The 13766-nt window shown below is 41.7% G+C and overlaps 1 protein-coding gene across 1 annotated transcript in view; it reads right to left on the bottom strand.

The window, feature by feature from the left end:
- CCDC170 (coiled-coil domain containing 170) overlaps positions 1 to 13766 on the bottom strand; it is an 87746-nt gene that overhangs the window by 63870 nt on the left and 10110 nt on the right. Inside the window, exon 3 of the mRNA XM_055534707.1 lies at positions 1427 to 1555. Coding sequence (XP_055390682.1) covers positions 1427 to 1555 — 129 coding nt within the window. The remainder of the gene's footprint in view (positions 1 to 1426; positions 1556 to 13766) is intronic.

Here is a 13766-nt window from a genome sequence, read left to right as displayed (position 1 = left end):
GCTGCTGCTGAAACGAGGAAGCTACACGTAGGCCATTTGTAATTTCATGGCCATGACCCTTTCATAAGTCAATACAGACTATTCAATATATTACAGAATTTCTTCCCCAGCCTTCTGGACCCTTATTGCAGGGGATAAAGAAAAATAATATTCGGATGTCTGGAAAAAATATAGGAGAAAAAGAAAATCATTATAGGATTTATACAAAGGAAACACATTAACTTTTCTCTCACACTAAAATGCTGAACACAGTATGTGCCTTTTAAGATATCAGATCTGTCCCATTAGAAAATTTCATGAATACATATACTTTTTGAAGGGCTTTCCTGGTGGCTCAGATGGTAAAGAATGTGCCTGCAGTGCAGATTGGGTTCAATCCCTGGACTGAGAAGATCTTCCAGAGAAGCAAATAGCTACTCACTCCAGTATCCTTGCCTGGAGAATCCCATGGACAGAGGAGCCTGGCGGACTACAGTCCATGGAGTTGCAGAGTCTGACACAACTCAGCGACTCTCACTATACTACACTTCTACTACTATACTTTTTGGAACTATGAGCATGCGTGCCTACATTTATTCACATACACATACACACACATTATCAACTCATCTTTCAATGGGAGCCTGACAGTCTAGTGAGACTGTCACTTACCTCACAGGCAAGCCTAAGATTCCTGGGGGCCACTAGTCTATAAGCGCAGTGAGTCTAGCAAGAATCTCCCAGAAACTCCACAATAGACTGGATCCAGCCCCAAGGGTAGATGGATCATGGTCACCTTCCTAGAATCTCCCCCAAGCGAGCAGAACCACCACAAAAAAGGAGGCAGATTTCCACCCCTAGAACTGCAGATTGCAAGCAATCCACCTTAAAGAAAGCTTCTCCCAGGATGCTAAGAGCCCTCCAATGCCCATGTGGCCCCCCAAATCCCCAGGTGCCCCTGGTGCTCTCAGGAAGGACAGCTCCCCTGAGAGCCAGAATCCAGCCCAGGTCACCTCACCTCCCAGCCCAGCAAATGCACAGTCTTTCAGGAATTCTCCCAACCAGAGGGTACTAGCAGTCGCTTCAGTTGCTGCCAACTCTGTGCAACCCCATGGACTGTAGCCCACCAGGCTCCTCTGTTCATGGGATTCTCCAGGAAAGAATACTGGAGTGGGTTGCCGTTTCCTTTTCCAGTGACTCTTCCTGACTTTGGAATCAAACCCGAGTCTCTTACATCTCCTGCACTGGCAGGCGGATTCTTTACCACGGAGCCACCAGGGAAGCCAACCAGAGGTTTGAAGCACAATAAGAGAAAAAGAGAATAAAATTTACTGAGAAGTTTAAACCTGCGTCCCTTCGTCCTGTTTCTAATCACCTCTATACTCTGTTTCGCTCCACGGGAAGCTAACAATGCCTATTTGTGAGTAATGAAGACACAGATGCTCACCTCAGACTGAGCAGATTCAAATTTGACCAGCGTTGCTGCAAGTTCACTCCGGGCAGCCTCGGCCACATTCCGATAGTGGTTTATCTGCTCCCGAGTGACCGGGACTTCCAAGAGATGATCATAAGCTTCCTGATAGGGTTCCCCAAAAGACAAAATATACAGAAGAGAGTTAAACAATCTTTTCTGTGCAGCTGTGCAACGCAAGATTAGTACAGAAGCATTCTTTGTTACCCAAATATGTTGGAAAGGCTGCTCAGAGAAGGGTTTGGTTCAGAATGTTTCATTCTCATTCTCAAAATTCTAAGTGAAGGAGGAGGCAGCCCGGGAACCAATGATAGGGTCCCCCAGGAATGAATGACAGCTCTCCCCAGATGGTAGCTGGGGTTGGCATTTAAGAGTTGGCCTTTGCCAGGATTTCCCCGGTGGTCCAATGGTCAAGACTCTGTGCTTTCACTGCAGGGGCACACGTTCGATCCCTAGTTGGGGACCTAAGATCCTACAAGCTGTGTGAAGAGTTGGCCTTTGCCATTTTACAGAGTTTTCCTTCCACCCTACTCCAGTGCTATTTGACCTCTGACCAGAACAAACAGAACTGACAAAGAACCACCAGATGTTAACCTTGAGGCAGTTTTCATAGTTCTTCTGTTTCCAGACTACAAAGATTATCAACTCATCTCTGGGCTGTTGAATAAAGTGTTTATCAAAGAAACCATGTGATTTAAAAGTAGAAGTCTGTCTCCTTCATAATCACCCACAATGCCATCTACTCTCAATCTCATCGCCTGTCTTGGGGTTATGAAGCTGACTCAAACGAATGCCTGAGGCCAGAGACAGTGGTGGTGCCTGGAGTTCTTCTCCACCCAGAAGGGAAGAGCTCCCAGCCCCACTCGTGGCTGCCAATGCAAAAATAGGGATGCCAGCCTGGCCAGATTATTCTAATTTTTTAAGACAAGTCCTACATCCAGACGTTTTAAAAATTGTATTGATTTATTGTTGGCTGTGCTGGGTCTTCGTTGTTTTGCACGCTGTTCTCTAGTTGCAGCGAGCAGGGCCTACTCTCTGGTTGCAGTGCCCAGGTTTCTTATTGCGTGGCTTCTCTTGTTGCAGACCAAGGGCTCTAGGGCACAGGGGCTGCCGCTGTCGCGCTTCCCAGGCTCTAGAGCACAGGCTCAATAGGTGCAGCACACTGGCCTAGCTGCTTCACAGCACGTGGGATCTTCCAGGACCAGGATCGAATCCGTGTCTCCTGCATCGGCAGGCAGATTCTTTACCACTGAGCCACTGGGGAAGCCCTAATCAGACTTTTTGAAGTAAAAAAAAAGTCCCAGAGTTTGCAACTGGGTAACTAATTTAATTTTTTTTTTTTTTTAACACAATCCCAACAAACACATCTGCAGAAGAGATTAGATGAGTTTGGACCATAGGTCTGCATCTGTAACCTCTGGTTCTGTTTCTGCCCTGCTGGTGCCATAACATTTGCCTCCTGCAAGAATTATTCCCAAGTTTGGACAGATACCCACTTCTATGAAGTTTCCAGGGCTTGTGGTCTTTGTGAAAGACATACAGGAAAGCCATTCATTTTTTAAGGAATATGAAAGAGGTCATATAAAGGAGGGTTTCCCTGGAATATCTTGTGTCCTCAGGGGCCACATCAGTAAAACCTGTTAATGACTCTGCCTGGCTACGGAACTGCTGAAGACTACTGTTTGGAAATACTCATGAACGCAAAAGTCATCTTAAAGCCCTGAATTTCATAACAAGCGTTGTCATGACTAGTGTGTTTCAATGCACAAGATGCCAAACAAAACCTTCAGTGCACTTAGTAACAGGCAGTGTTTGCCAATCACAACACATTCAAGAAGATGGTAGGTATGTACTCCTGGGGTGAAGGCACAAAGCATTTAACTGCATCTATGAAGAGAACCACATCCTGTCAACCTCATTCAGTATTCAGATGCAATTTCTCCACGCCAACCACTCCAGCCGTGTTTCCAAAACAGGCCACGTGAGGACCTAGGTCACTCACAAGAGGTTTGAACTATAGCATGCCTGGCACACCATTTTCTAAAATTCCTTAGGGAAATAAGTTTCTCAATGACTATGATTATTTCTTTCATTGACTAACATGATTTTTTTAAGACATGACATAGTCATTCTTCAATTGTATATCTCTTTCTTATGAAAAATATTGTGTCCGTTGGCCATAATAGTAAGAGCCTCTGAGACAGTTCAGAAGTGGGCCTTTATTTGAGGAGATTACAATGAAACACAGAGTACCACCAGAAGCATTAGCATCTTCACACGCTCATGGGCAAAAGAAACTATACATTAAGATACTACTGCCTCTAACACTGGAACAGGGCCTACAGGAGGAAGACTCTTTTGGTTACTAAGTTTAGAAGACAGTTGCCCTTTAGTTGCTAAGTTGTGTCTGACTCTTTTGTGACCCCATGGATTGTAACCTGCCAAGCTCCTCTGTCCATGGGATTTTCCAGACAAGAATACTGGAGTGGGTTGCCATTTCCTCCTCTAGGGGATCTTCCCAACCCAGAGATGGAACTTGCAGATCCTGTATTGGCAGGCGGGTTCTGTATCACTGAGCCACCTGGGAAGCCCTTAGAAGACAGTTGCTAGGGTCTAAATCACCTTTCAAAGTCCAGCAGACTCGAGACTATTTATCAGCAAATGTTTATGAAAAGTGTATTCTGGGTCAGACACTGAGCTTACCTATGGAGTATACCACAGAAATCATTCCCTCAAGACACTCTGAGGTAGCTTGAAATGAGAAGAAATGCACAGAAGCATGAGAGGATTACAAGGATAAGGAAAAACAATACAAAAACTGAAAGAACACATGAATTTATTTATGCCTACGCATTTCCTCTTAGCCCTTCCTTCTCTGTCCAATAGACCCTTACGTAGTGTTCTTTGTGTTTAGCCTGAGTTTCTCCTCTTTTTTTAAATTTTTTTTACTGAAGGATAATTGTTTTGCAGAATTTTGTTGTTTTCTGTCAAACCTCAACATGAATCAGCCATAGGTATATATATATATATATCCCCTCCCTTTTGAACTTCCCTCCCATTCCCTCCCTATCCCAACCCGCTAGGCTGATACAGAGTCCCTGTTTGAGTTTCCTGAGTCATACAGCAAATTCCCATTGGCTATCTATTTTACATATGGTAATGTAAGTTTCCCGGGAGAAGGCAGTGGCAGCCCACTCCAGTACTCTTGCCTGGAAAATCTCATGGACGGAGGAGCCTGGTAGGCTGCCATCTATGGGGTCGCACAGAGTCGGACACGACTGAGTGACTTCACTTTCACTTTTCACTTTCATGCATTGGAGAAGGAAATGGCAACCCACTCCAGTGTTCTTGCCTGGAGAATCCCAGGGATGGGGGAGCCTGATGGGCTGCCATCTATGGGGTCGCACAGAGTCGGACACGACTGAAGTGACTTAGCAGCAGCAGCAGCAGCAATGTACATTTCCAGTGGATGTTGGCAATTTGATCTCTGGTTCCTCTGGTTCTCTAAAACCAGCGTGAACATCTGGAAGTTCACAGTTCATGTATTGCTAAAGCCTGGCTTGGAGAAGTTTGAGCATTACTTTATTAGTGTGTGAGATGAGTGCAATTGTGCGGTAGTTTGAACATTCTTTGGCATTGCCTTTCTTTGGGATTGGAATGAAAACTGACTTTTTCCAGTCCTATGGCCACTGCTGAGTTTTCCAAATTTGCTGGCATACTGAGTGCAGCACTTTCACAGTATCATCTTCCAGGATTTGAAACAGCTCAACTGGAATTCCATCACCTCCACTAGCTTTGTTTGTAGTGATGCTTTCTAAGGCCCATTTGACTTCTCATTCCAGGATGTCTGGCTCTAGGTGAGTGATCATACCATCGTGATTATCTGGGTTGTGAAGATCTTTTTTGTACAGTTCTTCTGTGTATTCTTGCTACCTCTTCTTAATATCTTCTGCTTCTGCTGGATCATTGAAAAAGCAAGAAAGTTCCAGAAAAACATCTATTTCTGCTTTATTGACTATGCCAAAGCCTTTGACTGTGTGGATCACAATAAACTGTGGAAAATTCTGAAAGAGATGGGAATACCAGACCACCTGACCTGCCTCTTGAGAAACCTATATGCAGGTCAGGAAGCAACAGTTAGAACTGGACATGGAACAACAGACTGGTTCCAAATAGGAAAAGGCATACGTCAAGGCTGTATATTGTCAACCTGCTTATTTAACTTATATGCAGATTACATCATGAGAAACGCTGGGCTGGAAGAAGCACAAGCTGGAATCAAGATTGCCAGGGGAAATATCAATAACCTCAGACATGCAAATGACCACCCTTATGGTAACCCAGGGATCAAACCCAGCTTTCCCGCATTGCAGGCAGGTGTTTTAACCTCTGAGCCATCAGGGAAGCCCTGGCAGAAACTGAAGAGGAACTAAAAAGCCTCTTGATGAAAGTGAAAGTGGAGAGTGAAAAAGTTGGCTTAAAGCTCAACATTCAGAAAACAAAGATCATGGCATCTGATCCCATCATTTCGTGGCAAATAGATAGGGAAACAGTGTCAGACTTTTATTTTGGGGGGCTCCAAAATCACTGCAGATGGTGACTGCAGCCATGAAATTAAAAGACGCTTACTCCTTGGAAGGAAAGTTATGACCAACCTAGATAGCATATTCAAAAGCAGAGACATTACTTTGCCAACAAAGGTCCGTCCAGTCAAGGCTATGGTTTTTCCAGTAGTCATGTATGGGTGTGAGAGTTGGACTGTGAAGAAAGCTGAGCGCTGAAGAATTGATGCTTTTGAACTGTGATGTTGGAGAAGACTCTTGAGAGTCCCTTGGACTGCAAGGAGATCCAACCAGTCCATCCTAAAGGAGATCAGTCCTGGATATTCATTGGAAGGACTGATACTGAAGCTGAAACTCCAATACTTTGGCCACCTCATGCGAAGAGTTGACTCATTGGAAAAGACCCTGATGCTGGGAAGGATTGGGGGCAGGAGGAGAAGGGGATGACATAGGACGAGATGGTTGGATGGCATCATCGACTCGATGGACATGAATCTGGGTAAACTCTGGGAGTTGGTGATAGACAGGGAGGCCTGGCATGCTGCGATTCATGGGGTCGCAAAGAGTCGGACATGACTGAGTGACTAAACTGAACTGAACTGAATGTAAGTTTACATGTTACTCTCCATACATCTCACTGTCTCCTCCCCTCTCCCTATGACCATAAGTCTGTTCTCTATGTCTGTTTCTCCATTGAGTGAGTGAGTGAGTCAAGTCGCTCAGTCGTGTCCGACTCTTTGCGACCCCATGGACTGTAGTCCACCAGGCTCCTCCATCCATAGAATTTTCTAGGCAAGAGTACTGGAGTGGGTTGCCATTTCCTTCTCCAGGGGATCTTCCCGACCCGGGGATTAAACCTGGGTCTCCCGCATTGCAGGCAGACGCTTTACCTCATTACTGTCCTGTAAATAAATTCTTCAGAACCGTTTTCCTAGATTCCATATATGTGCATTGCTGCTGCTAAGTCGCTTCAGTCGTGTCCGACTCTGTGCGACCCCATAGATGGCAGCCCACTAGGCTCCTCTGTCCCTGGGATTCTCCAGACAAGAATACTGGAGTGAGTTGCCATTTCCTTCTCCAATATGTGCATTAGAGTATGATATTTATTTCTTTCTGACTCACTTCACTCTGTATAATAGGTTCTAGATTTATCCACCTCATCAGAATGGATTCAAATGCATTCTTTTTTATGGCTGAGTAATATTCTATTGTGTATATGTACCACAACTTCTTTATCCATTCATCTGTTGATTGGCATCTAGGTTGCTTCCATGTTCTACCATTGTAAATAATGCTGCAATGAACAATGGGATACATGTGTCTTTTTCAAACCTGGTTTCCTCAGGGTATATGCCTAGGAGTGGGATTGCTGGGTCATATGGTGATTTTACTCTTAGTTTTTTAAGGAATCTTCATACCATCTTCCATAGTGGCTGTATCAATTTACATTCCCACCAACAGTGCAAGAGCGTCCCCTTTTCTCCACATCCTCTCCAGCATTTATTGTTTGTAGACTTTTTGATGAGGGCCATTCTGACCAGTGTGAGGTGATATCTCATTGTGGTTTTGATTTGCATTTCTCTAATAATGAGTGATGTTGAGCATCTTTACAAGTGTTTATTAGCCATCTGTATGTCTTCTTTGGAGAAATGTCTGTTTAGGTCTTTTTCCTACTTTTTGATTGGGCTGTTTGTTTTCCTTGTGTTGAGTTGTATGAGCTGCTTGTATATTTTGGAAATTAATCCTTTGTCAGTTGTTTCATTTGCTATTATTTTCTCCCATTCCAATGGTTGTCTTTTCACCTTGCTTATAGTTTCCTTAGGAGAAGGCAATGGCACCCCACTCCAGTACTCTTGCCTGGAAAATCCCATGGACGGAGGAGCCTGGTAGGCTGCAGTCCATGGGGTTGCTATGAGTCGGACACAACTGAGCGACTTCCCTTTCACTTTTCACTTTCATGCATTGGAGAAGGAAATGGCAACCCACTCCAGTGTTCTTGCCTGGAGGATCCCAGGGACAGAGGAGCCTGGTCGGCTGCCGTTTATGGGGTCGCACAGAGTCGGACATGACTGAAGCGACTTAGCAGCAGCAGCATAGTTTCCTTTGCTGTGCACTGAGTTTGTCCTTTGACCTGAGTTGTTTTAAAGGCTTCATTGTGTTTGTGGCTTTCTGTTCTCAGAATTTGTTAGGATGCCTGTTTTATCACACTGTGCTCAGACAACCCATCTTCATTCTGGGCTGACATTCACAGGTGTACACCAGTGGAGTGAACCAGTCTCCATTCAGAACTGGGTCCATTCAAACTGGAAGGTTGTCCTTATTAGACCAGTCATTACACATTTTCACCATCTTCCTGGTCTCTATTATTTCTACTTCAGGGAATTCATCAAGGTTTTTGTGAATGTTCAGTTTTATGAACATCCAGTGGGTAGTTAAAAAGAAGATATAGGATTTCCCTGGTGGTCCAATGGTTAACACTCCACGTTTCCAATGCAGGATGCATGAGTTCAATCTCTCATTGGGGAAGTAAGATCCCACATGTTGTGGGAGAGGGCCAAAATAAAGATAAATAAAAATAAAAAGGAGGTATATTCTCATACTTACAGATGTAGAAAACAAGCTTATGGTTACCAGGGGGTAAGGTCTGGGGAGATAAATTGGGAGATTGGAATTGACATATACATACTATTATATATATGAAATAGACAACAACCTACTGTATCACACAGGGAGGTCTACTCAATATTCTGTAATGACCTATATAAGCAAAGACTCTAAAAACAGTTGATACATGTATACGTATAACTGATTCACTTTGCTGTACAGCAGAAATTAACACAACATTGTAAATCAATTACACTCTAATAAAAATTTTTCAAGTACTACAAAAAATAAAAAGAAGGTAGAGTCTCTTTCTTTAGAGCTTCAAGTTCAATATGGATTAATTCATTCTACTTTGCTCATCATTTTAATTAGACATTTCTAGTCTTATCTATTTCTATCCTTTAACTTGATCAGGGCTCGAGAAAGATCAGTTAGAGCCTCTTATTGCTACTGTAATTCTCTGTCACCTTGTAGCACTTGCATTCTTGCTTAATGGAAACTAGTACTGTTTGACTTGGTGCAAAGATTCAGAAATTGCATACAGTCGTTGTAAATTATACCACGTAACACCATAATGTGCCATTATCTTTCTCACTTAACCATTTCTGCTCAGAATTCAGCACTTTCTGATACTGAGATCATGATCCCGAATTTCTTTTTGTTTGTATCTGACTACATATACCTCTGTTCCAGCTTTTAATTTTTAACCTTTCTGTATCACTTCGTCTTAGATGTAAATAAAGCTGGTTAAGCCCTCTGGATACCTTCTCAATCACACTCTATTAAAATTTAAATGTAAGTACTATGACCCAGCAGTTCTACCTCTCAATTATCTCCCCTTGGAAAACAGTCATATATGTGAGTGACAGTAGGTCTTAGGATACTTATTACACCATTATCGGTAATAACAAAAAAGAGAGAAGGGGTGAAACAATACAAATTCCCATCAACAAGGCAATTGCTGAAAAAGGCACTCTCATACTATGAATACTGCCAATAAGCAGTAGGAGACTGCCCTGTAGGTTTGGGCATAAGCATATCTCCAAGATACACCACTGGACAAAAGTAAGAAAGTATAGATCCATAGTTTGATACTTTTTTCCCCTTAAAGCACACATGAAGGGAAAGAACTGTCTTTTCTGCAAATATATTTAGAGAAGAAAAAAAGGTCTGAAGGAACACACATCAGCTGTGTAACAATCCTTATCTCTGAGGCTGACAGTAGTATTGGAGCTGGGGAGGGGAATGGCTCTGGTTTCTTCTCAAGAAGGTATATTTATGCATTAATTACATAATTAAGCATAATTAAAAGAAAAGAAAATTACTGGGAAGAAATGTTACTAAGGTTATCTTTTAGTTATAGAACTACATTTATTTTCTTCTTTATTACGTTTTTATATTTTCTAAATCTTTTACAGTGACTGTGCATTAATTTCATAATCAGAGTAAATATTTCCCCTTTAAAAGAAAAAAGGAACAAGGACAAGAATCCACAAAAGTCACAAATTCTGCCATGCAGCATCTTTAAGGCGAGCACAGGGGCAAAGAAAGCCACCAGTAGCAAAGGGATTGAAATGTATGTGAGGCCAGGCCTCTCAGGGTTTTGCTCTTTTAATTAAGCCTCCCTAGAGTTAATAAAAATTTTGGAAAGCTTTTCTATAAATATTAAATAATCTTCACTTTAACAAAAAACTAATTTTACCCTAATTTCAAAGTGGCAAGATTAAAACTCATCCATTTGTCCTCATATGAGGACACTCTAAGTTATTAGGTCTTCCAGCCAATCCATGAAGCAATTTCACATTAATTTTAGAAAGCCAACTACCTATGATTTGATTCAGCTACTGATATTATGATAATGATTGAAATTGCCTCGCAGGGTGGCTCATAGGCTTTTCAGAATAAAGGATGGTTTCAAAGCTCAAAGGCAAAGAGAAGAGATCAGCTTATTCATAACTTGGTACACAATGTGTCCAATTACCCAGCCTGAGGACAATGCCTTGGGCCAGTCTTGCTTCTATGGTGTTTAGTTGTCTTATTTTCCCATGGACAGGAAAAAAAAAAACAGAGAGAGGGAAGAAAATCGCTGCCAACCTCTGACACACAAAAGTACCTAAATCCATTCCTGTCTTTCCATCTCATACCCAGTCTCCTCTTTGTTCCAGCATTATTCCATACCACACTGCACAACCGTGTCACTGAGGCACTTTCACAGGGGAAGGCGTCCTTTGGTCTCTCTTTTTCTTTCTATCACCTTCCCTCTCTCTCCCCTTCCCTCTTCAAGCCTCCAGGGCTGCCCCAGTGAGCAGTCCTCGCTAAGACTCTCTCCCCTACTCTCTAACTTCTTCCCCTCACATAGTTTTTTCCCTAATTTATGGTGCATAACTTAAGTACTGCAAACTGTATTTATGGGCTTCCCTGGTGGCTCAGCAGTAAAGAATAGACTTGCCAATGCAGGAGACATGGGTTCGATCTCTGCGTCCAGAAGATCCCCTGCAGAAAGAAATGGCAACCCACTGCCCACTCTTCTTGCCTGGAAAATCCCATAGGCAGAGGAGCCTGGCAGTCTACAGCCCATGGGGTCACAAAAGAGTCAGACTCGACTTAGTGACTATACAACTTCAACAAAATGTATTTCTCCAACCAATGCCGATTTTGACCACTTATCAGTTCTTCTCCAGACTTTGAAGCACTTTCCTGCTTTTCTTTCTTACATCTGCATTTGGTTTCTGGGTTTCCGAAGTGCTTGCCAGGGACAGTGCGATGGGCGCGGAATCCAGGAAGCAAATCAGCGCGTCATCATCTTAGCCGTTGTGGAGCAAATTTTGGAGGAAAACATCTCTGCATTAAATCAAGCTTTGTGAAAAAGCTGATCTATTATTTTGACACTGTTCTCTAATCACATTTTTCTTGGGTGTCATTTGAAACCCCTTCTATCTCAATATCTTTATTGAAAAGAATACAGTATTCCAAAATGTTCTTAATACTATGGCTCCACTAAAAGAAACCGAATTATTTTTTCATGGATGGGAAGGACCGCAGTGAGAAAAACTTAGATGCCAAACTTTCTGAGGGCTTGCTTCAAATACTAATCCCGATGTAACTCTAACAAATATTAAATATGTAATTATATATACTAGATATGTATCATATATGTATCTAATATTCACTGACCCAGGAACTATTCCCATTCAGTCTTCACAACAGACCTATAAGTAGAGGCTGTTCTTATACCCTCATCTGAAAACGAGGCAATGAAGGGCTAAAAAGGCAATTCCTTTTTCAAACAGCAAACAACTGGTAGTAGATCTGAAAGCAGCAATAGCTTTTCTGTGCTATCTAATTTAAAAGTTAGGCTTAAAGGACATTTAATGAATGTGCATATGAAATGTTCCTGACACTGCAGGAGGCACTTCAGCATATACACCAGAACACACAATTCTACTGGTAATTCTACGTGAATGTTCATGGTTCACAGTATCCATCAATATAGGAATTGGTCATCCATAAGAATAGTACATCCATGTACTATTATATAAGAATAGTCATCCATGGAATAGTACATCCATAAGATGGGAATCTAGAAAACAATTAATAGAACTGAACTAAATCTATTTAAAGCAGCATGGATAGATCTCAAAAACATACTGTTTTTCAAATAAAGTAAATCAGAGAACAAAACTAATAGTATGATACCATTTATGTTTCAAAAATACTTGTTATTTTAAATTAGCTTAAAGAATAAAAATCAATAAAAAGCAAAAAAAAAGGAAAATTAAAAAAGTGGTAAACAAAATAAAATATTCTCTATAGGTATTAAGTATGAACACAAAAAGTATTTTTAATGATCTGGCGGATACTCACCAAATGTATTTAATAATTACCTCTGGAGAACGGGGGAAGGGGATTAAGATTAGTGGTAGTTGACAAAAGAAACTGCAGCTTAATGTGTAATGTTCTCATTTTTAAAGGAAAAGTGGCTGCAATTATAATATTAAAATTAATTTCTTAATTAAGAGACAGCTGGAAACATGTTTAAAGAGTCCAATTCAGTATGTTCTCAATTTTAACACCCTAATCTTTAGATTTAAGAAGCTGAATACCATGTAAATTCTTTACTGGCTGCAGAGGCAGTGGGAAACCCTGAACTTGAACCTCGGCTTGCACAAGACCGCAGAGGTAGAAAGAATTACTGAATTTCCAGCAATGCTTGGAATGCATTTTTTATTCAACAAGAAAGTTTTGACTACTTCTTGGATAGGAAGTTCACCACAAAAATGAATGGAATAATACAATGTTATAGCCAAAATAGTATCTTCAAGGATTAAAACAAGAATTCAATGATTCTTAATGTTTTTATTAACTGTAAAAAGATCTCCAACTAACAAAGGACAAGTTAGAAAGAGAAAACAACCTAAATAACATGTACGTTGCAATTACATCCCTGCTCTCTCTTCTGGGGTGACCCTTAACTCTGCCCAGAGAAAATTCAGCTAAATGATGCTACTTCATCATCCCTAGCAGCATTTCTTCTGTTAAAAGGAAGCCACGATTTCCAGCATACACACTTCTGAAAGCGACCAAGTCTCCCCAGAGACAAATTTTGTAAAAAATGAGAAGACAGTGGGACACGTTAGCAACAAGTAATCTCTCCAGGTTTCAGGTTAGGAAGAAACCAAATAATTTTTAACCTTCCTATAAGAATTCTCGCAAGGGAACAAAGCAAGATCTACAGTAAGTTTTTAGAAGGAATTTTTCTCTCTTTTGTGTCCAGAATAAATCGGGTTATAGGCAGATTCCAAATCCGAAATTGTAGTGCTTAGCAACTCTCACTAGTTATCATGAAGACATGGATGTCCTCAGCCCGCTCTAGAGGACAGTCTACTAGAGTGGACAGACCCCTGTTTAGGAAGCCCTTCCTTTCTAAAGCTAGACCCCCTAATCTCACCCTCTCTCCTCCCCAAGACCTGCATCACACCATAAAGAGCTCTGCAGAAGGCAGGTTGGAGAGATCAAAGAAGGGGTGGAGACCACCAAGAAAATCAACTAATGGACAGTGTATTCACCTTCATAGCAATCTTCTCACTCTTCTTATAGGTGCCATTTCAAAGTCAGTATTGCCTCAGCAAGTATTCAGAAGGACCTGACCA

This window comes from Bubalus kerabau, chromosome 9, assembly GCF_029407905.1.
Source record: "Bubalus kerabau isolate K-KA32 ecotype Philippines breed swamp buffalo chromosome 9, PCC_UOA_SB_1v2, whole genome shotgun sequence".
Lineage (NCBI taxonomy): Eukaryota > Metazoa > Chordata > Mammalia > Artiodactyla > Bovidae > Bubalus > Bubalus kerabau.
This window is presented reverse-complemented; position numbering and strand designations above follow the sequence as displayed.